The 24,466-nt window shown below is 49.6% G+C and overlaps 1 protein-coding gene across 1 annotated transcript; it reads left to right on the forward strand.

The window, feature by feature from the left end:
• Positions 1 to 15,039: 15,039 nt before the first annotated feature.
• LOC135529210 (myeloid-associated differentiation marker-like protein 2) lies at positions 15,040 to 16,205 on the forward strand. The gene is made up of 2 exons (XM_064958066.1): positions 15,040 to 15,323; positions 15,572 to 16,205. The coding sequence occupies exons 1-2, from the start codon at positions 15,040 to 15,042 to the stop codon at positions 16,203 to 16,205; spliced, it is 918 nt and encodes a 305-aa protein (XP_064814138.1).
• The last annotated feature ends 8,261 nt before the right edge of the window (positions 16,206 to 24,466 follow it).

Genomic DNA, 24,466 nt, shown 5'->3' on the forward strand with positions numbered 1-24,466 from the left:
GGTGACTGGTGCTTTGATCTAGACATTCTGGTATGGTCCACACACTCATACGCTCTCTTACACACACACACACACACACACACACACACACACACACACACACACACACACAAGGAGCACACACATTACTTCACAACACACACTCTCACACACACTTCTAATTACTTCCAACTGCTCTCAGTCTTTAATGGGGGAGAGAAGGAGGAGGAGAGGTGAGAGAACAGGGGAGAGGAGAGAAGGGGAGGAGGAGGGGTGAGATAACAGGGGAGAGGTGTGGAGGAGGGGTGAGATAACAGGGGAGAGGAGTGGAGGAGAGAAGGAGGAGGAGGGGTAAGACAACAGGGGAGGGGTGTGGAGGAGGGGTGAGATAACAGGGGAGGGGTGTGGAGGAGAGAAGGAGGAGGAGGGGTAAGAGAACAGGGGAGAGGTGTGGAGGAGGGGTGAGATAACAGGGGAGAGGTGTGGAGGGAGAAGGAGGAGGGGGTGAGAGAACAGGGGAGGGGTGTGGAGGGAGGGAGAGGAGGGAGGGGGTGAGAGAACAGGGGAGGGGTGTGGAGGAGAGAAGGAGGAGGAGGGGAGGGTGAAAGGAGGGGTGAGAGAACAGGGGAGAGGTGTGGAGGAGAGAGAGGACAGAGGAGGGGTGAGGAGGGGGGGAGGGGTGTGGAGGAGAGAGGAGGAGGAGGGGTGAGAGAACAGGGGAGGGGGTGTGGAGGAGAGAAGGAGGAGGAGGGGGGAGGAGAGAACAGGGGAGGGGTGTGGAGGAGAGAAGAAAGAGGAGGAGGGTGAGATAGGGGACAGGGGAGAGGTGTGGAGGAGAGAAGGAGGAGGAGGGGTAAGAGAACAGGGGAGGGGTGTGGAGGAGGGGTGAGAGAACAGGGAGGGGTGTGGAGAGAAGGAGAGGAGGGGTGAGAGAACAGGGGAGAGGTGTGGAGGAGAGAGAAGGAGGAGGAGGGGTGAGAGAACAGGGGAGGGGTGTGGAGGAGGAGGAGGAGGAGGGGTGAGAGAACAGGGAGGGGGTGTGGAGGGAGAGGGGAGGAAGAGAACAGGGGAGAGGTGTGGAGGAGAGAAGGAGGAGGGGGTGGAGGAGGGGTGAGAGAACAGGGGAGAGGTGTGGAGGAGGGGTGAGATAACAGGGATGAGGGGTGTGGAGGGAGGAGGGAGAGAACAGGGAGAGGGGGTGTGGAGGAGGGGAAGAGGAGGGGAGAGAACAGGGGAGGGGGTGGGAGGGGTGTGGAGGAGGGGTGAGAGAGGGAGAGGTGTGGAGGAGAGAAGGAGGAGGAGAGAGAACAGGGGAGAGGGAGAGAAGAGGAGGGGTGTGGAGGAGGGGTGAGAGAGGGGAGGGTGTGAGGGGAACAGGGGAGGGGTGTGGAGGAGAGAAGGAGGAGGAGGGGTAAGAGAACAGGGGAGAGGGGGTGTGGAGGAGGGGTGAGAGAACAGGGGATGGGTGTGGAGGAGGAGGGGGTGAGAGAACAGGGGAGAGGTGTGGAGGAGGAAGGGGTGAGAGAACAGGGGGATGGGTGTGGAGGAGAGGAGGAGGAGGAGGGGGTAAGAGAACAGGGGAGGGTGTGGCGGAGAGGTGGAGTAAGAGAACAGGGGAGGGGTGTGGAGGAGAGAGGAGGAGGAGGGGTAAGAGAGAGGGAGAGGGGGAGGGGTGAGATAACAGGGGGAGGTGGAGGAGAAGGAGGAGGAGGGGTGAGAGAACAGGGGAGGGGTGTGGAGGAGAGAAGGAGGAGGAGGGGGGTAAGAGAACAAGGGAGAGGTGTGGAGGAGGGGTGAGATAACAGGGGAGAGGGGTGGTGAGATAACAGGGGAGAGGTGTGGAGGAGAGAAGGAGTAGGAGGGGTGAGAGAACAGGGGAGGGGTGTGGAGGGAGAAGGAGTAGGAGGGGTGAGGAGGAGGGGAGGGGTGTGGAGGAGAGAAGGAGTAGGAGGGGTGAGAGAACAGGGGGAGGGGTGTGGGAGGAGAGAAGGAGTAGGAGGGGTGAGAGAACAGGGGAGGGGTGTGGAGGAGAGGTGGAGTAAGAGAACACAGGGGGGAGGGGTGTGGAGGAGGGGTGAGATAACAGGGATGGGTGTGGAGGGAGGAGGGGAGGGGTGAGAGAACAGGGGAGGGGTGTGGAGGAGGAGTAAGAGAACAGGGGAGGGGTGAGGGGAGGGGTGTGGAGGAGAGAAGGAGGAGGAGGGGTAAGAGAACAGGGGAGGGGTGTGGGGAGGGGGTGTAACAGGGATGGGTGTGGAGGAGGAGGAGGGGTGAGAGAACAGGGGAGGGGTGTGGAGGAGGGGTGAGATAACAGGGATGGGTGGAGAAGAGGGGAGGGGTGAGGAGGGAGAGGGGAGTGGAGGAGGGGTGAGAGAACAGGGATGGGTGTGGAGGAGAGAAGGAGGAGGAGGGGTGAGAGAACAGGGGAGGGGTGGAGGAGGGGGAGAGAAAGGGGAGGGGTGAGGAGGGGTGAGAGAACAGGGGAGGGGTGTGGAGGGGGGTGAGATAACAGGGGAGGGTGTGGAGAGGAGAGAAGGAGAGGAGGGGTGAGAGAACAGGGGGAGAGTGTGGAGGGAGGGGGTAAGAGAACAGGGGAGGGGTGTGGAGGAGAGAAGGAGGAGGAGGGGTGAGAGAACAGGGGAGGGGTGTGGAGGAGAGAAGGAGGAGGAGGGGTGAGAGAACAGGGGAGGAGGGTGGGTGGGGAGGAGAGAAGGAGGAGGAGGGGGTGAGAGAACAGGGGAGGGGGTGTGGAGGAGAGAAGGAGGAGGAGGGGTGAGAGAACAGGGGAGGGTGTGGAGGAGAGAAGGAGGAGGAGGGGTGAGAGAACAGGGGAGGGGTGTGGAGGAGAGAAAGAGGAGGCACAGGGGTAGGAGGTCTGCAGTCTGTACACTCCTGCTGTGAAGGGCGAGTGGTATTCAGGTGGGAGGAGTGTTTCTTCAGTAGGATGATTGGGGGTATTTCAGAGGGTCACTTGTCCCAGAGCCCTCCTGTTCAGTTTGGATTAACTTCAAACACCGAAGTTGGCGTTCGGTACATGTATGACCCTGGGTCACATTCATTAGTGCACAGTCAAGCAAGATGTTTTGAAACAGAAAATGAAAACATGCGTTTCTTATTGGACAAGTTCAGGTCATTACACCCTGTTTCGGCCTACACCCTTTGCTTCCTAGTGAATACGACCCTGTTATGGTATGTTCCAGGTATAGAACCTGCTGCTGTGAGTTCCTGGAGGAAACCCTGCGAGGAAACGCTTCCTGTCTGGCCTGCTTCTGCTTCAAACACCTGTATTGGTCTTGTTCATTAGGGCAACGGACCATGTTTTTAAATGCTCTTCAACCAATTAACTCAAATGAATGTCTTATTGGACCAGGAAGTCCCTCCTTGTTTCAGTCTGTTGTCTTCTGTTTGGTGTCAAATGAACAGGCTCCAGATAGGACCTTTCACCGGGAGGTGAATAACAACTAACCATGACCTGTTGTTTCTGGGCTGGTCAGTCTACTGGGCTGGTCAGGCAGTCTACTGGGCTGGTCAGGCAGTCTACTGGGCTGGTCAGGCAGTCTACTGGGCTGGTCAGTCAGTCTACTGGGCTGGTCAGTCAGTCTACTGGGCTGGTCAGTCAGTCTACTGGGCTGGTCAGTCAGTCTACTGGGCTGGTCAGTCAGTCTACTGGGCTGTTCAGTCAGTCTACTGGGCTGGTCAGGCAGTCTACTGGGCTGGTCAGGTAGTCTACTGGACTGGTCAGTCAGTCTACTGGGCTGGTCAGTCAGTCTACTGGGCTGGTCAGTCAGTCTACTGGGCTGGTCAGGCAGTCTACTGGGCTGGTCAGTCAGTCTACTGGGCTGGTCAGTCATTCTACTGGGCTGGTCAGTCAGTCTACTGGGCTGGTCAGTCAGTCTACTGGGCTGGTCAGGCAGTCTACTGGGCTGGTCAGTCAGTCTACTGGGCTGGTCAGTCAGTCTACTGGGCTGGTCAGGCAGTCTACTGGGCTAGTCAGGCAGTCTACTGGGCTGGTCAGGCAGTCTACTGGGCTGGTCAGTCAGTCTACTGGGCTGGTCAGTCAGTCTACTGGGCTGGTCAGTCAGTCTACTGGGCTGGTCAGTCAGTCTACTGGGCTGGTCAGTCAGTCTACTGGGCTGGTCAGTCAGTCTACTGGGCTGGTCAGGCAGTCTACTGGGCTGGTTATGCAGTCTACTGGGCAGGTCAGTCAGTCTACTGGGCAGGTCAGTCAGTCTACTGGGCTGGTCAGTCAGTCTACTGGGCTGGTCAGTCAGTCTACTGGGCTGGTCAGGCAGTCTACTGGGCTAGTCAGGCAGTCTACTGGGCTGGTCAGGCAGTCTACTTGGCTGGTCAGTCAGTCTACTGGGCAGGTCAGTCAGTCTACTGGGCTGGTCAGTCAGTCTACTGGGCTGGTCAGGCAGTCTACTGGGCTGGTCAGGCAGTCTACTGGGCTGGTCAGGCAGTCTATTGGGCTGGTCAGGCAGTCTACTGGGCTGGTCAGGCAGTCTACTGGGCTAGCCAGGCAGTCTACTGGGCTGGTCAGTCAGTTTACTGGGCTACTCAGTCAGTCTACTGGGCTGGTCAGGCAGTCTACTGGGCTGGTCAGACAGTCTACTGGGCTAGTCAGGCAGTCTACTGGGCTGGTCAGTCAGTCTACTGGGCTGGTCAGGCAGTCTACTGGGCTGGTCAGTCAGTCTACTGGGCTAGTCAGTCAGTCTACTGGGCTGGTCAGTCAGTCAACTGGGATGGTCAGTCTACTGGGCTAGTCAGTCGGTCTACTGGGCTGGTCAGTCAGTCTACTGGGCTGGTCAGGTAGTCTACTGGGCTGGTCAGTCAGTCTACTGGGCTGGTCAGTCAGTCTACTGGGCTGGTCAGTCAGTCTACTGGGCTGGTCAGGCAGTCTACTGGGCTGGTCAGTCAGTCTACTGGGCTGGTCAGTCATTCTACTGGGCTGGTCAGTCAGTCTACTGGGCTGGTCAGTCAGTCTACTGGGCTGGTCAGGCAGTCTACTGGGCTGGTCAGGCAGTCTACTGGGCTGGTCAGGCAGTCTACTGGGCTGGTCAGTCAGTCTACTGGGCTAGTCAGTCAGTCTACTGGGATGGTCAGTCAGTCTACTGGGCTGGTCAGTCAGTCTACTGGGCTAGTCAGTCAGTCTACTGGGCTGGTCAGTCAGTCTACTGTGCTGGTCAGGCAGTCTACTGGGCTGGTTATGCAGTCTACTGGGCAGGTCAGTCAGTCTACTGGGCTGGTCAGTCAGTCTACTGGGCTGGTCAGGCAGTCTACTGGGCTGGTCAGTCAGTCTACTGGGCTGGTCAGGCAGTCTACTGGGCTGGTCAGGCAGTCTATTGGGCTGGTCAGGCAGTCTATTGGGCTGGTCAGGCAGTCTACTGGGCTGGTCAGGCAGTCTACTGGGCTAGCCAGGCAGTCTACTGGGCTGGTCAGTCAGTTTACTGGGCTACTCAGTCAGTCTACTGGGCTGGTCAGGCAGTCTACTGGGCTGGTCAGACAGTCTACTGGGCTAGTCAGGCAGTCTACTGGGCTGGTCAGTCAGTCTACTGGGCTGGTCAGGCAGTCTACTGGGCTGGTCAGTCAGTCTACTGGGCTAGTCAGTCAGTCTACTGGGCTGGTCAGTCAGTCAACTGGGATGGTCAGTCTACTGGGCTAGTCAGTCGGTCTACTGGGCTGGTCAGTCAGTCTACTGGGCTATTCAAGCAGTCTACTGGGCTGGTCAGTCAGTCTACTGGGCTAGTCAGGCAGTCTACTGGGCTGATCAGTCAGTCTACTGGGCTAGTCAGGCAGTCTACTGGGCTAGTCTACTGGGCTAGTCAGTCAGTCTACTGGGCTGGTCAGGCAGTCTACTGGGCTGATCAGTCAGTCTACTGGGCTAGTCAGGCAGTCTACTGGGCTAGTCTACTGGGCCAGTCATTTAGTCTACTGGGCTGGTCAGGCAGTCTACTGGGCTAGTCAGTCAGGCTACTGGGCTGATCAGTCAGTCTACTGGGCTTGTCAGGCAGTCTACTGGGCTGGTCAGTCAGTCTACTGGGCAGGTTAGGCAGTCTACTGGGCTGGTCAGTCAGTCTACTAGGCTAGTCAGGCAGTCTACTGGGCTAGTCAGGCAGTCTACTGGGCTAGTCTACTGGGCTAGTCAGGCAGTCTACTGGGCTAGTCTACTGGGCTAGTCAGGCAGTCTACTGGGCTAGTCAGACAGTCTACTGGGCTAGTCAGGCAGTCTACTGGGCTAGTCTACTGGGCTAGTCAGGCAGTCTACTGGGCTAGTCAGACAGTCTACTGGGCTAGTCAGTCAGTCTACTGGGCTAGTCAGGCAGTCTACTGGGCTGGTCAGGCAGTCTACTGGGCTGGTCAGGCAGTCTACTGGGCTAGTCAGTCAGTCTACTGGGCTGGTCAGTCAGTCTACTGGGCTGGTCAGTCTACTGGGCTAGTCAGTCGGTCTACTGGGCTAGTCAGTCAGTCTACTGGGCTAGTCAGGCAGTCTACTGGGCTGGTCAGTCAGTCTACTGGGCTAGTCAGTCAGTCTACTGGGCTAGTCAGTCAGTCTACTGGGCTGGTCAGGCAGTCTACTGGGCTATTCAGGCAGTCTACTGGGCTGGTCAGTCAGTCTACTGGGCTGGTCAGTCAGTCTACTGGGCTGGTCAGGCAGTCTACTGGGCTAGTCAGGCAGTCTACTGGGCTAGTCAGGCAGTCTACTGGGCTGGTCAGGCAGTCTACTGGGCTGGTCAGTCAGTCTACTGGGCTGGTCAGGCAGTCTACTGGGCTAGTCAGTCAGTCTACTGGGCTGGTCAGTCAGTATACTGGGCTGGTCAGGCAGTCTACTGGGCTGGTCAGGCAGTCTACTGGGCTGGTCAGGCAGTCTACTGGGCTGGTCAGTCAGTCTACTGGGCTGGTCAGGCAGTCTACTGGGCTGGTCAGTCAGTCTACTGGGCTAGTCAGTCAGTCTACTGGGCTGGTCAGGCAGTCTACCGGGCTGGTCAGGCAGTCTACTGGGCTATTCAGGCAGTCTACTGGGCTGGTCAGTCAGTCTACTGGGCTGGTCAGTCAGTCTACTGGGCTGGTCAGGCAGTCTACTGGGCTAGTCAGGCAGTCTACTGGGCTAGTCAGGCAGTCTACTGGGCTGGTCAGGCAGTCTACTGGGCTGGTCAGTCAGTCTACTGGGCTGGTCAGGGCTGGGGTCAGGCAGTCTACTGGGCTAGTCAGGCAGTCTACTGGGCTGGTCAGGCAGTCTACTGGGCTGGTCAGTCAGTCTACTGGGCTGGTCAGGCAGTCTACTGGGCTGGTCAGGCAGTCTACTGGGCTGGTCAGGCAGTCTACTGGGCTAGTCAGGCAGTCTACTGGGCTAGTCAGGCAGTCTACTGGGCTAGTCAGGCAGTCTACTGGGCTAGTCAGGCAGTCTACTGGGCTAGTCAGGCAGTCTACTGGGCTAGTCAGGCAGTCTACTGGGCTAGTCAGGCAGTCTACTGGGCTAGTCAGGCAGTCTACTGGGCTAGTCAGGCAGTCTACTGGGCTAGTCAGGCAGTCTACTGGGCTAGTCAGACAGTCTACTGGGCTAGTCAGGCAGTCTACTGGGCTAGTCTACTGGGCTAGTCAGGCAGTCTACTGGGCTAGTCAGGCAGTCTACTGGGCTAGTCAGGCAGTCTACTGGGCTAGTCAGTCAGTCTACTGAGCTAGTCAGGCAGTCTACTGGGCTAGTCAGTCAGTCTACTGAGCTAGTCAGTCAGTCTACTGGGCTGGTCAGGCAGTCTACTGAGCTAGTCAGTCAGTCTACTGAGCTAGTCAGTCAGTCTACTGAGCTAGTCAGTCAGTCTACTGAGCTAGTCAGTCAGTCTGCTAGGAGGTAAAGGAATGAGTTTTTTTCCAAAGGAAACCCCATTCCACTGTCCAAACTACTCCAGCCTCAACACCTTCTCTGACACACACACACACACACACACACACACACACACACACACACACACACACACACACACACACACACACACACACACACACACACACACACACACACACACACACACACACACACACACACACACACCTTCCCTGGCATGAGAGTGGAGAGCTGTGATGAGGGTCACTCAGTAGAAACCTCCTTGGTTCTGTTGACAGACGGTCACGGGGTTTCATGGTGCTCTGGTCAAAAGTAGCGTCCTACAGTATACAGGAGTATGGTTCCATTTGGGACATGACTACAATGTGACTACAGTTAGACTGATCTCCTCTAGGTGGCAGTGTTTACCAGTGAATGAGAGGATATGTCATTCACGTTTCACTGGTTGTCTGCCTTCCTCGTTCCTATACAGGCTCAATATCATGGTCCATGCTGCTTGTTAAATCCCTGGCTACCCAGAATCCTTGCTACACCACGCCAACGGACGTTAGTTTCTTCTGTAGCGAACGACAGAGCAGTGGAAGAAGTTAGCGTGAGACGTCAGGTTGTTATACCAGGTTACAGAGCACCTGCACTCTTCTATCACAATGAACAAGGGAAACGGAAAAGGGAAGTTGTACAACTGAATGCATTCAACTGAAATGTGTCTTCAGCATTTAACCCCTCTGGTCAGGTGACAGTGGAAGTGGAGAGGCTGGGGAACTAATGGATAGTAATAATGGATAGTAATAATGGATAGTAATAATGGATAGTAATAATGAATAGTAATAATGAATAGTAATAATGGATAGTAATAATGAATAGTAATAATGGATAGTAATAATGGATAGTAATAATGAATAGTAATAATGGATAGTAATAATGAATAGTAATAATGAATAGTAATAATGAATAGTAATAATGAATAATAATAATGAATAGTAATAATGAATAGTACTAATGGATAGTAATAATGAATAGTAATAATGAATAGTATTAATGAATAGTAATAATGAATAATAATAATAATGAATAGTCATAATGAATAGTAATAATGAATAGTAATAATGGATAGTAATAATGAATAGTAATAATGGATAGTAATAATGAATAGTAATAATGGATAGTAATAATGAATAGTAATAATGGATAGTAATAATGAATAGTAATAATGAATAGTACTAATGAATACTAATAATGAATAGTAATAATGGATAGTAATAATGAATAGTAATAATGAATAGTAATAATGAATAGTACTAATGGATAGTAATAATGGATAGTAATAATGAATAGTAATAATGAATAGTAATAATGAATAGTAATAATGGATAGTAATAATGAATAGTAATAATGAATAGTAATAATGAATAGTAATAATGGATAGTAATAATGAATAGTAATAATGAATAGTACTAATGGATAGTAATAATGAATAGTAATAATGAATAGTAATAATGAATAGTAATAATGAATATTAATAATGGATAGTAATAATGAATAGTAATAATGAATAGTAATAATGAATAGTAACAATGAATAGTAATAATGGATAGTAAAAATGAATAGTAATAATGAATAGTACTAATGAATAGTAATAACGAATAGTAATAATGAATAGTACTAATGGATAGTAATAATGAATAGTAATAATGAATAGTAATAATGAATAGTAATAATGATGTTTATGTATCCTGCCCTTTTATTCTGAGATGAGCCTTGTGTGGTGCCGTCAGGCTGGTTTCAGGATCCTAGATAATATCAATCAGACTTAGAGTACCTCTGGGTTTTACTTTCCCCTTGTATGCTCTTCTATCTAGACTCACGCTTTACCTTAGTTACCATTTACAGTCTATGTCCGTCAACTAATACTACTAGAGTATTAATATAGAGTATTACTATGACAATAAAATGATTATTCTGTCCAAACCATCATATTGTCTTTAGTGTAGAAACTCGACTTGTTCCCCTAGAACGGGAGTGTCAGAGGCGTTCTCTCCCCGAGGGTTTTGGGTCGAGTTTCTACTTTTTATTCAATGTTTGCAAGTCACACAGTTGTACACGTTATTACAGTTTCTTATTTGTCCTTAATCTATAACATCAACAATCATCAAAACACTTACTACTATTAATGCCTTATTATATTAGTATTACAACAAGCTGTTAATTACCTTATATATGTATTACAACAAGCTGTTAATTACCTTATATATGTATTACAACAAGCTGTTAATTACCTTATATATGTATTACAACAAGCTGTTAATTACCTTATATATGTATTACAACAAGCTGTTAATTACCTTATATATGTATTACAACAAGCTGTTAATTACCTTATATATGTATTACAACAAGCTGTTAATTACCTTATATATGTATTACAACAAGCTGTTAATTACCTTATATATGTATTACAACAAGCTGTTAATTACCTTATATATGTATTACAACAAGCGGTTAATTACCTTATATATGTATTACAACAAGCGGTTAATTACCTTATATATGTATTACAACAAGCTGTTAATTACCTTATATATGTATTACAACAAGCTGTTAATTACCTTATATATGTATTACAACAAGCTGTTAATTACCTTATATATGTATTACAACAAGCTGTTAATTACCTTATATATGTATTACAACAAGCTGTTAATTACCTTATATATGTATTACAACAAGCTGTTAATTACCTTATATATGTATTACAACAAGCTGTTAATTACCTTATATATGTATTACAACAAGCGGTTAATTACCTTATATATGTATTACAACAAGCTGTTAATTACCTTATATATATGTATTACAACAAGCTGTTAATTACCTTATATATGTATTACAACAAGCTGTTAATTACCTTATATATGTATTACAACAAGCTGTTAATTACCTTATATATGTATTACAACAAGCTGTTAATTACCTTATATATGTATTACAACAAGCTGTTAATTACCTTATATATGTATTACAACAGGTGGTTAATTACCTTATATATGTATTACAACAAGCTGTTAATTACCTTATATATGTATTACAACAAGCTGTTAATTACCTTATATATGTATTACAACAAGCTGTTAATTACCTTATATATGTATTACAACAAGCTGTTAATTACCTTATATATGTATTACAACAAGCTGTTAATTACCTTATATATGTATTACAACAAGCTGTTAATTACCTTCGCGCAGGTTGACCTGGTTGGTCCCCAAAGAGTATGTTCTTCCACTCACAATTTATCCAGAGGCTTATCCAATCACTCAGTATCTGTTTCTCCTGCTAGAAGTTTGTACTATGATTTACTGATGAGTGAAGAGAACGGTTCGAGACAAAACCCCCCTTATAACACCACTGTTGCTATTCACCCACCTGGTTAGGAGGTGGATGTATTCAGCACGAGGAGTGTGGAGGGGAGTTGTCTCAGTATGTCTCCTTCAGAAATCAGAAGTCAAGATATACAATTGTTCTAGAGTATGAAAGTCAGACAATTGTTCTAGAGTATGAAACTCAGACAATTGTTCTAGAGTATGAAAGTCAGACAATTGTTCCAGAGTATGAAAGTCAGACAATTGTTCTAGAGTATGAAAGTCAGACAATTGTTCCAGAGTATGAAAGTCAGACAATTGTTCCAGAGTATGAAAGTCAGACAATTGTTCTAGAGTATGAAAGTCAGACAATTGTTCTAGAGTATGAAAGTCAGACAATTGTTCCAGAGTATGAAAGTCAGACAATTGTTCTAGAGTATGATAGTCAGACAATTGTTCTAGAGTATGAAAGTCAGACAATTGTTCTAGAGTATGAAAGTCAGACAATTGTTCTAGAGTATGAAAGTCAGACAATTGTTCTAGAGTATGAAAGTCAGACAATTGTTCTAGAGTATGAAAGTCAGACAATTGTTCTAGAGTATGAAAGTCAGACAATTGTTCTAGAGTATGAAAGTCAGACAATTGTTCTAGAGTATGAAAGTCAGACAATTGTTCCAGAGTATGAAAGTGAGATATGACCTATTGGGTTGATGATAGTTGAAGTATCACGCGCCGTCTGTCGGTGATAAGTCAGGTAGCACCATCATGCCCTCTTAAGGAAGGCACTCTCCTTATATACTCTTTTCGGACCAGGTCGGCTTTAGCGCTGAGTCGTATTCTAACCTTGTGGCGAGCTATTTCTGTAAAGGGTCAGTTTGACATGTTACTGTGAAACATTACTAATGACAGATGCATCCTCGATCCCCAACTCTTGCATCAGTTTAACCCATTCAAATTCTACTGCTAGTCTAGCTCTTCCTCGTTCCATCGATGGCCCGCTATCTCCCCCTTCTGGGGGCGGTGCCCGAATGCAAGGCATCTCCTCGGGCCAGCTATCTCCCCCTTCTGGGGGCGGTGCCCGAATGCAAGGCATCTCCTCGGGCCAGCTATCTCCCCCTTCTGGGGGCGGTGCCCGAATGCAAGGCATCTCCTCTGGCCAGCTATCTCCCCCTTCTGGGGGCGGTGCCCGAATGCAAGGCATCTCCTCGGGCCAGCTATCTCCCCCTTCTGGGGGCGGTGCCCGAATGCAAGGCATCTCCTCTGGCCAGCTATCTCCCCCTTCTGGGGGCGGTGCCCGAATGCAAGGCATCTCCTCGGGCCAGCTATCTCCCCCTTCTGGGGGCGGTGCCCGAATGCAAGGCATCTCCTCGGGCCAGCTATCTCCCCCTTCTGGGGGCGGTGCCCGAATGCAAGGCATCTCCTCGGGCCAGCTATCTCCCCCTTCTGGGGGCGGTGCCCGAATGCAAGGCATCTCCTCGGGCCAGCTATCTCCCCTTCTGGGGGCGGTGCCCGAATGCAAGGCATCTCCTCTGGCCAGCTATCTCCCCCTTCTGGGGGCGGTGCCCGAATGCAAGGCATCTCCTCGGGCCAGCTATCTCCCCCTTCTGGGGGCGGTGCCCGAATGCAAGGCATCTCCTCGGGCCAGCTATCTCCCCCTTCTGGGGGCGGTGCCCGAATGCAAGGCATCTCCTCGGGCCAGCTATCTCCCCCTTCTGGGGGCGGTGCCCGAATGCAAGGCATCTCCTCTGGCCAGCTATCTCCCCCTTCTGGGGGCGGTGCCCGAATGCAAGGCATCTCCTCGGGCCAGCTATCTCCCCCTTCTGGGGGCGGTGCCCGAATGCAAGGCATCTCCTCTGGCCAGCTATCTCCCCCTTCTGGGGGCGGTGCCCGAATGCAAGGCATCTCCTCTGGCCAGCTATCTCCCCCTTCTGGGGGCGGTGCCCGAATGCAAGGCATCTCCTCAGGCCAGCTCTCCGGCCCCCACTCAAGAGGCGGAGCCAGTGGTGACGGTGTGTGCTGATCCAGCGAAGGAGGTGTCCTCAGAGCCCCTTTTTGTGCTACCGCATCATAATGGATAGTAATAATGGATAGTAATAATGAATAGTAGTAATGGATAGTAATAATGAATAGGCTGTTATCAAGCTGGGGATCAATACCCAATACCCACTAGGAAAAAGTAACAATATTCTATGAAGTTCATGTGATCTCTCTCTCTCTCTCTCTCTCTCTCTCTCTCTGTGTCTCTGTGTCTCTGTCTCTTACTGTCTCTCTCTCTCTCTGTGTGTCTCTGTCTCTTACTGTCTCTCTCTCTCTCTCTGTCTCTGTCTCTCTCTCCCTCTCTCTCTCTCTCTCTTTTTCTCTCTCTCTGTGTAGCTCTCTGTGTCTCTGTCTCTTACTGTCTCTCTCTCTCTCTCTCTGTCTCTCTCTCTCTCTCTCTCTCTCTCTCTCTCTCTCTCTCTCTCTCTCTCTGTGTCTCTTTCTCTCTCTCTCTCTCTCTCTCTCTCTGTCTCTCTCTGTGTCTCTGTCTCTCTCTCTCTCTCTCTCTCTCTCTCTCTCTCTCTCTCTCTCTCTCTCTCTCTCCTCAAGTCTTTGTAGAATGTGTCTCTCTATTTATAGTCAGCCCGGTCATCTCTCTCCATTCCTTGGAGTCTGGAACGTCTGCATGCCTTACCCCCCACACACACACACACACACACACACACACACACACCCCCACACACACACACACACACACACACACACACACACACATACCCCCCTCACACACACACACACACACACACACACACACATACCCCCCCCTCACACACACACATCCATCATACCCCCTCACCACAACCCTTGTATTTAACATCCATCGGCCCAACCCTTGTATTTAAATAACTTTGACTGACTGACTGACTGACCACCTCCCTGTCTCCTCAGAGAGAGAGAGAGAGAGAGAGAGAGAGAGAGAGAGAGAGAGAGAGGTGGTTTTTGGGCCACATGGCTTGGTTGTCAGTGAGAGTGTGTACTGCAACAGACAGACACACAGAGAGCCAAAGTGTGGTCGTGGACCTAAGGACTTCAAACTTGACCATCGGAAGACAAACAAGGTGACTGGACCGGATTATATTGGATCATTACATGATATTACATACTGGGATTATGACAAAATGACGATGACCCAAAGGTAACTCACAGATGAGAATGTACTGTACTGTTCCGTCCAAGAGAAGAGAAGCTCTGACAGAGACTGAAAGAGTCCTCAAAAGAGGAAAAGGTTGGCCGGCTCTTTTGAATTCAGCAGTTGGATGTAAATACTGGATTTTATAAATGTCCAGTATTCAAAGACTCAAGAAATACATATATTATATGTCAATCTTCTAAGGATTCAAATATATATCAGAGGACTGAAGAAATATATATATCTAAGGACACAATAAACATATGGACTCAAGAAGATATTGTGACTACACAAGAGTGTTGTGATGTGTCTGAACAGTGGATGAGTCCAGGCTGCTCCACACACGTGATCCAGAGAGCGTTTCACCCACGAGGGACGGCTGCGTTCTGACGTGTTTTCTTTGTGACATACCGTGAGTCGACGACACATAAATAGAGACCCAGAAAATACCCAGAGTCCCTAGCGTCCCGGCAGAGACAGCAGAGCGAGAAGCAACGCACACTCACGCACAAACACACCTGGTTCATGAGTCGATACATTCAAGACTTGATTTGTGTTGTCACGTTTTCCACTTCATCCTACTCCAGTATAGCACAGGCTCCCCCTTAACCCACAAACTCTCACCTCTGACCTCTAACCCTTGACCTCTGACCCCCGATCTCTGGCCCCTGACCTCTGAACCCTGACTCCTGACTATGAGCCCTCAGGGGGGTCAGTACCTCAACAAGGCTGCGGTCTTCTCCTCGCTTGGCGCCGCCCGCCTCTCCCAGCTGGCCCTGGGCTGCTCAGTGGTTGCCATGGTGAGCCACAGTGCGGGCTACAGCGGTGGGTCGTACGGCGTGTTCTGCATGGCGGTGTGGTGCGCGTGCTTCGGCATGACGACGGTGGTGTTCTTCCTGGACGCCACCCGTCTCCACGCCTGTCTGCCCATCTCCTGGGATAACCTGACGGTGGCATTCGCCGCCCTGGCGACCCTCATGTACGTATGACATCACCATAATCATCGTTACACGTCATCATGTATGCATAGCATCATCAAAATGAGACAAAAAAGTGTTAGACATACATTATTATGTCATAAAGTAGACATGGGCCTTTCACTGACTAACCATGACACCATTGACTAACCGTGACATCACTAACATGACATCACTAAACATGACATCGCTGACTCACACAATCCCCCTCCTCTCCTCTTCCTCTCCTCTTCCTCTCCTCTTCCTCCAGGTATGTGACAGCCTCGGTGGTTTACCCAGTCTACTTTGTCAGAGCAGAGTGCCCCTACGGAGGCTGTGAGGTCCGGAACTTCCGCATCGCCGTCACTGTCTGCTCCATCGCCGGCTCCCTGGCCTACGGCGCCGAGGTGATCCTCTCGCGGGCCAAACCAGGCCGGGTCGTGGGCTACATGGCAACCGTCTCCGGCCTCCTCAAGGTCGTCCAGGGCTTCGTGGCGTGCATTATCTTCGGAGCGCTGGCGAATGGGACCGAGTATTCTCGTCACGTAGCGACGATTTACTGCGTGGTCGTCTACGCCGTCTGCTTCGCCATGACGACCGTCGTGGTTATATTGACCGTGTCCGGTCGCACCGGGTGTCTGAAGTTACCGTTCGACCGGTTTGTTGTTGTTTACACGCTCTTGGCGGTTCTTCTCTACCTCAGCGCCTCCGTCGTCTGGCCCGTGTTCTGCTTCGACAGGAAGTACGGATCGCCAGAGCGCCCGTCGTCATGCCCGCGGGGCCGGTGTCCATGGGATAGTAAGGTGGTCGTTGCAGTGTTTAGCTTCGTCAACCTGGCGCTGTACGTCGCCGACCTGGTGTACTCACAACGGATACGTTTCGTAACCCAGCAACCACGGGTGTAGAGCAGAATGGGACGGAACAGAATGGGATACAACGTTATTGTACAGCCAGAAGTGAACATTCACACAAAGACAATATGCATTGTCTTCCACCACCAACCACTGGTGAGGTGTAGAATAGGAGGAGGAGTAACTACTGAGTCAGAGAGAAAGGGGCGTTGACTATTCATCAATCAATCAAATGTATTTATAAAGCCCTATTTACATCAGCAGATGTCACAAAGGGCTGTACAGAAACTCAGCCTAAAACCCCAAACAGCAAGATGCAGATGTAGAAGCACGGTGGTGAGGAAGAACTCCCTAGAAAGGCAGGGAACCTAGGAAGAAACCTAGAGAGGAACCAGACTCTGAGAGGTCAGTCCTCTTCTGGCTGTGCCGGGTGGAGATTGTAACAGTACAAGGCCATTAAGGCTTTTGATTGAGTACATCACCTACTTGCATGAATGTGTCACCCTCTTTTAATAATGGGCTTATATCTCACAACCATGTAACCATTGAGATGTAAAATATTCTTATTCAGTCTTTGTGCACATAACAGCCAGCTAACCCTGCTACGACACCCCATTCGGGTGACACTCAGTGACTGACCCCTCTCACACCACTCTAGATATGATGGGGGATGGATGACATCACTAAACATGACATCACTGACTAACACAATCCCTCTCCTCTCCTTCTCCTCTCCTTCTGACTAGCCTAACACACCCTACCAGACCACACCATTGGCATCTCTAGCTAAATCCCTATTATGCTGCCTCCCCCCCAACTCCCTGCCCCTCCAGCCCAGACTACCACCACTCTATCTGGAGTGGAAGATTTGAGAGAGTAGCTCTACTTCACCAACCCATGACACACTCCACTCTCCGTTTCCCCAGTACCAGCCACCCCCTGCCCCTCTACCCCCAGAACTCCCCCTCTCTTCCTGGGGTGTGAGGGGAGAGTTTGGCCTCTGTAGCAGCCAGCTGGTTGGGGCTTCTCTGTCAGCAGAACCAGAAGGAGAGGAACAGCACGGAATCTGACCAGCTCATCACACTCTCACTGGGGTCTGCACATTTACATTGAGTCCCCCACCCTCTCTCTGTCTCTCTCTCTTTCTCTCTGTCTCTTACTGTCTCCCCCTCTCTCTCTCTCTCTTTCTGTCTCTTACTGTCTCCCCCTCTCTCTCTCTGTCTTTCTCTCTCTCTCTCTCTCTCTGTCTCTCTGTCTCTTACTGTCTCCCCCTCTCTCTCTCTCTCTTTCTCTCTGTCTCTCTCTCTCTCTCTTACTGTCTCCCCCTCTCTCTCTCTCTTTCTCTCTCTCTCTCTCTCTCTCTCTTTCCCTCTGTCTCTCTCTCTGTCTCTTACTGTCTCCCCCTCTCTCTCTCTGTCTTTCTCTCTCTCTCTCTACCTCTCTCTCTCTCTCTCTCTGTCTCTTACTGTCTCCCCCCTCTCTCTCTCTCTCTCTCTCTCTCTCTCTCTCTCTCTCTCTCTCTCTCTCTGTCTTTCTCTCTTTCTCTCTCTCTGTCTCTTACTGCCCCCCTCTCTGAGTCTTTCTCTCTTCTTCCTTTTTTCCTCCTCTCCTCCGCTCTCCTCTCCTCTCCTCCCCCTCTCCCCTCCCCTCCCCTCCCCTCCTCCTCTCCTTTCCTCTCCTCTCCTTTCTTCTTCCTCTCCTCTCCTTTCCTCCTCTCCTTTCTTCTTCCTCTCCTCTCCTTTCCTTTCCTCCTCTCCTCTCTAACTGTGTCTCATCCTCCTCTTCTGCAGTGTCTAATCCAGGCTCAGGGTGTCTCAGTCCCGTTGTCAGGCACGACAGGAAGTTATCAATCCCATAAACACCCTACCGACTATCTCCATGACGATTTCAGAACCCAGTTTGCAGTTCCATTGTGTTGTGTCAGAATACTGTCTGTTTACTTGTTTGTGTCTAATGTGAGTGCTATTAAGTTATGTTATACTATCAAGTTTTGTAAATTGAATCAATTATAAATGGATTAACATGGAAAAATCCAGGATTTTGGGGAGATTTCAAGCCTTTTGTGATACATCTTTGTTTTAATTTTGCAGCTATAAATAAAGTTATATAATTTGGGATTGATACCATCACTCTAAGACTTTGTAGATATCTTGTATTGTACAGTACTAAAGATGTGTGTGTGGTGTGTGTGGGTGTGTGTGGTGTGTGTATGTGTACGGTGTGTGTGTGTGGTGTGTGTGTCTGTGTGTGGTGTTCCCCCCCCTCTTCTCTACTTCCCCCTTCTCCCTCTCGCCCCTCGCCCCCCTCTCCTCTACTCCCCCTTCTTCCTCTCGCCCCTCTGTCCTCTTCCTTCCCCTCTCCTCTACTTCCCCCTTCTCCCTCTCGTCCCTCTGTCCTCTTCCTCCCCCTCTCCTCTACTTCCCCCTTCTCCCTCTTGCCCCTCTCTCCTCTTCCTCCCCCTCTCCTCTACTTCCCCCTTCTCCCTCTCGCCCCACTCTCCTCTTCCTCCCCCTCTCCTCTTCCTCCCCCTCTCCTCTACTCCCCCCTTCTCCCTCCCACCCCTCTCTCCTCTTCCTGCCCCTCTCCCCTACTCCCCCTCTCCTCTTCCTCCCCCTCTCCTCTCCTCTACTCCCCCTTCTTACTCTCCTCTGATGTTCCTTCACTCGGCTCTCTCTCTGTGCATTCTCCTGCTCACCTCCTCCTGCTAGAGAATCTACTACAGACAGATGGAGTTTGAAGATGGATGGAGGGAGAGAGGGAGGGAGAAAAGGATGAGGGAGTAAGAGAATGCGAGAGAGAGAGAGGGGGATGAGGTGAGGGAGGGTGGGAGGTTTGGGGTGACCAGGTTAGCAGTCCATAGAGATCAAATCCGCCCATCACACACACACACACACACACACACACACACACACACACACACACACACACACACACACACACACTGTGAGAGTGATCTGTGTGGACAGGTGTCCATCCTAACCATCATGACGTTCCTGCCTCTCCTGCCAGAGGGACTATAGAGGGTATGTATTCATATGGGGTCTGCAGCCTAAATGGGACCCTACTCCCTATTTAGTGCACTACTTTTGACCAGGATAGGGTAACATTAGGTACGCAGGCTGGCACGTTGTCATGATAAATCTGTCACGGCCCCTGGGCCCACGTTGATGATGTCACTCACTGTCCTAACTGTCAGTCACTCAGCACTGCGTGGTGATAGGTGGGTTTATTATTAGGCCTATATCCCTGACCAACTGGCATCCAAACCCAGATCTGCCATCTGTGTGCTACAGGACTGTGTTTGTCTGCTGACCTAAAGTCTTGGCACCTTTGTTGCACCTAGTGGAAATCTATGGTTAAAAACATCAGAGGGACAACTGACGAACCCAAGGCCTTTGTGACAGGGATCCGTGGTGACGTCCCTACCCTAAACCCTAACCTTAACCTTAACCCTAACCCTTACCCTAAACCTAACCTTAACCCCTAACCTTAACCCTAACCTTAACCCCTACCCTAAACCCTAACCCTAACCTTAACCCTTACCCTAAACCCTAACCCCTAACCTAAACCCTAACCTAAATCCTAACCCTAACCTTAACCCCTACCCTAAACCCTAACCTTAACCTTAACCCCTACACTAAACCCTAACCCTAACCTTAACCCTAAACCCTAACCTAACCCCTAACCTAAACCCTAACCCTAACCTTAACCCCTACCCTAAACCCTAACCTTAACCTTACCCTAAACCCTAACCTTAACCTTAACCCCAACCCTAAACCCTAACCCTAACCTTAACCCCTAACCTAAACCCTAACCTTAACCTTAACCCCTCCCCTAAACCCTAACCCTAACCTTAACCCCTACCCTAACCTTCACCTTAACCCCTACCCTAAACCCTACCCTAAACCCTAACCTTAACCCCTACCCTTACCCTAACCTTAACCCTAACCAAACCCTAATCCTAAACCTACTCTTAACCTTAACCTTAACCCCTACCCTTAACCCCTACCCTAACCCTAACCTTAACCTTAACACCTACCCATACCCTAACCTTATCCCTAACCAAACCCTAACCCTAACCTTAACCCCTACCCTTACCCTAACCTTAACCCTAACCAAACCCTAATCCTAATACTAAACCTACTCTTAACCTTAACCCCTACCCTAAACCCTAACCCTAACCTTAACCCCTACCCTAACCAAACCCTAAACCTACTCTTAACCTTTACCTCAACCATTTTAAATGTCAACTTCAATGGGGGTAGGGACGTCCCAAGGATACCAGATTGCACAAGACCTTTCTAACATGGCTGTGCTCTGAATGACAAGTATTACACAACCTGTTGGCTGTCTCTCTCTTTTGTGTTGTAGTTTTTCATCCTGCGGCCACCATTTGTAATTTCCCCGTGCAGGGAGAGAGATAGCACTACGGTGGAACAGAAACCATAGACTGAGAAATTTACATTTCACAGAACATCTTGTGGCTTGTGCCCTCTTCTCTCCCTCCATCTCTCTCCTCTCTCCCTCCTGCCCTCTTCTCCCCCTCTCCTCGCTCCATCTCTCTCTCTCTCCATTCTGCGCTCCCTCCTGCCCTCTTCTCCCCCTCTCCTCCCTCCATCTCTCTCCATTCTGCGCTCCCTCCTGCCCTCTTCTCTCCCTCTCCTCCCACCTTCATCTCTCTCTCTCCATTCTGCGCTCCCTCCTGCCCTCTTCTCCCCCTCTCCCTCCTCCCTCCATCTCTCTCCATTCTGCGCTCCCTCCTGCCCTCTTCTCTCCCTCTCCTCCCACCTTCATCTCTCTCTCTCCATTCTGCGCTCCCTCCTGCCCTCTTCTCCCCCTCTCCTCCCTCCATCTCTCTCTCCATTATGCTCTCCCCCTTGCCCTCTTCTCCCCCTCTCCTCCCTCCATCTCTCTCTCCATTCTGCTCTCCCTCCTGCCCTCTTCTCCCCCTCTCCTCCCTCCATCTCTCTCTCTCTCCATTCTGTGCTCCTCCGTCTGAGAGAGAGAGACAGATGAGTGCCCTGGAGAGAACTTGTCTGCCTGTGTTATTAGCTATGCGTATCTCTACACCCGACAAGCAGTGTGTGTGTGTGTGTGTGTGTGTGTTATGTGTGTGTGTGGTCCACGCCTCGCCTAGATGCCCCCTCTCCCCTCTGCAAACCAAACTGATTCAGGCAGTCTGTGGTATTTTTAATAAATCTCTGGGGATTTCTTTTTCAGAAAAGAGCGAATGAGTGTTGTCACGCCTCAGTACCCACACAGGGGAGTAGATAGTGCCAAGGCAGTCAGTGTTAAATTGACTTGTGAGAGGAGAGAGAGAGAGCGGGGGAAGAGAGAAAGACAGAGTGGGCGAGAGAGAGGGGGGGGGCTGGAAGGCACAAATCAATATGTTTTTCATTCAGGCACTTTTCAAGATTAGTTGGAAGGAGAAAACAACTATGTTTGAGTGTTTGAGAGATCACATTGAGTGATTTTGAACCATTAATTTTGCCACAGATGTTCTTTCTGCCAGCTACAATCTCTTCTTGGCTCCCTAAAATATTTATATTTCCTCACCATTAAATATATTCAAATACTCTGAGAGGGAGAGAGGCTAGTTTTGACACCACTAGTGGGACCGCAATAAATCAGGTGTCGGGACGAAAATGGCCCCGGGCCACATGTTTCAGACCCCATCCTAGTGACAAGGGGTAGATTTGGGAATGGGCATTAAGTGCTGATCTCAGATCAAGTCCCCCTTGTCCATATAAACTAAATGATTGTGATCTAAAAGGCTAAACTGATCCTAGATCAACACTCCTACTCTGAGACGCTTGATTCATATGGTCGCTGTACCAAAGGGGAACCTCTACCTAGAGTACAGCTGACTTCATTCTCATCCTGTACCACTGACAGAGAGGGTAACAGCTGGGATAGTTGGAACGGAACCCCCCTTGGCCGTGCATTCTGATGTGTATATATAGCTTCTGCTGGTATGAACGGAACCCCCCTTGGCCATGCATTCTGATGTGTATATATAGCTTCTGCTGGTATGAACGGTATTCCACTGCAGGGCATTCTTCTTTTCTCACTCCGTCTCAAGCCTGGGTTCAAATACTATTTGAAATCATTTCAAATACTTGATCTGTGCTTGATTGAGCTTGCCTGGCTTAATGGACGAATAGAATAGTTTACAACACTGTAAACCCCACCTATCTGGCACTCCAGGCAGGCGAGAGCAAAGATTTAAAATACTCATTGAACCCAGGTCTGCTCCATAGTTCAGTTCAGCACAGTGCAAAACAGAATGTGGTTCTACCTGCAGGCATCTGGAGCCCCAAACACACTTGACTAGGAAAAATGGAAGCACAGTTTTTATCTACAAGGGACTTTGTAGTCATTTTAGAACGAACACAAGAAAGACAGAACACCGTTAATGAATGTATTCAGACAGACAGGGGACATAGCGCTCATTAAAGTGGGGACACACAGTGGTTGAGCCTATGTCTAATTTGAAGGGTCTTCGTCAAATTACCCAGACAGACAGCAAGTACCCAGGGATCCAGGAAGGGAAAACTCCAACGCCGACCAATCACATATCCCTTTTAATATTCTACTGTCTCACTAGCAAATGGTGGCTGTGTGTTTCTTGATGTGCAATTCTGTTCAAATCAATTAGGAAAACTTAGATTTGACCTCAACTTTTGATGTAAATAGAATCCCCTCTGTGTCTAGTCAGGTCTTACAGAACTACGTGTGATGAGCCTTTTCTATAGTCTGATCACTGAATGTGTTTGATCACTGAATGTGTATTGAAATGGATTCAATAGCAGAGAGCATGTTCTGATAAGAAACAGATTTCTGTATGAAGACATGGCTCTGTCCCAAATGGCTCCCTATCCTGATCAAAAGTACATAGGGAGGGAATAGTAGGGTGTCATTTGGGATGCTTCCCATATACATGTATAGGGCCTCTAGTGAGTCCCCTAGTGAGGTTCCTATTGAGGCCCCTAGTGAGTCACCTAGCGAGGCTCCTAGTGAGTCCCCTAGTTAATCCCTTAGTGAGGCCCCTAGTGAATCCCTTAGTGAGGCCCCTAGTGAGTCCCCTAGTGAGTCCCCTAGTGAGGCTCCTAGTTAGTCCCCTAGTGAGGCCCCTAGTGAAGCTCAAGTGAGCCCCCTAGTGAAGCCCTAGTGAAGTTCCTAGTAAGGCCCCTAGTGAAACCTTGGTGAGGTTCCTAGTGAATCTCCTAGTAAGGCCCCTAGTGAGGTCCCCAGTGAAGCTCCTAGTGAATCTCCTAGTAAGGCCCCTAGTGAGGTCTTTAGTGAAGCTCCTAGTGAGGTTCCTATTGAGGTCCCTATTGAGGCCCCTAGTGAAGCTCCTAGTGAGGCCCCTCAGACAGAAGATTTAGTCCTTAAAAAAAATATATTGTCACCGATTATTAAAAAAAAATCAAATGCAAAAGAGTTGAAATTAAACGGAGCTGACTCTGACGATAGACAGATATGTCTGTCTCCTCAAATATTAATGCCAGATGAGTTATCTTGGGAGCAGAGCAGATCAGACAGAAAAAAAAGGAAATATATTATGTTAATTCGATTGGTAATATTTGGCTTTTTGAGAATTTCCTGTCCTATGATTCCGGTGAACTCAGTCACCTTCATGGAACTTCAGAGTGTCCAGCATTCTGAGAATGTCTGGCAGGCAGGGAATTCTGCATCTCTTAGATTCCTGGATAATCCGCTCCGTCAGGAGTCGAGCTCTAGTCTGGGTACCAGTCTGAATGACAAGTATTACACAACCTGTTGGCTGTCTCTCTCTTTTGTGTTGTAGTTTTTCATCCGGCGGCCACCATTTGTAATTTCCCCGTGCAGGGAGAGAGATAGCCCTACGGTGGAACAGAAACCATAGACTGAGAAATTTACATTTCACAGAACATCTTGTGGCTTGTGCCCTCTTCTCTCCCTCCATCTCTCTCTCTCTCTCTCTCCATTCTGCGCTCCCTCCTGCCCTCTTCTCCCCCTCTCCTCCCTCCATCTCTCTCTCCATTCTGCGCTCCCTCCTGCCCTCTTCTCTTCTTCTCATTCCACCTTCATCTCTCTCTCTCCATTCTGCGCTCCCTCCTGCCCTCTTCTCCCCCTCCTGCCCTCTTCTCCCCCTCTTCTCTTAGATTCCTGGATAATCCGCTCCGTCAGGAGTCGAGCTCTAGTCTGGGACCAGTCTTTGTAGCTGACATTAATCTCATTGGTGGTAGCAGGAGTGGAATGTTATAGCTGAATAGAGAATGGAAACCAGGCTAGTCTTGACCCACACATGGTCTGAATGTATGCAGTTTGGA

The sequence above is a fragment of the Oncorhynchus masou genome, unplaced genomic scaffold, assembly GCF_036934945.1.
Source record: "Oncorhynchus masou masou isolate Uvic2021 unplaced genomic scaffold, UVic_Omas_1.1 unplaced_scaffold_1119, whole genome shotgun sequence".
Taxonomy (NCBI): Eukaryota; Metazoa; Chordata; class Actinopteri; order Salmoniformes; family Salmonidae; genus Oncorhynchus; species Oncorhynchus masou.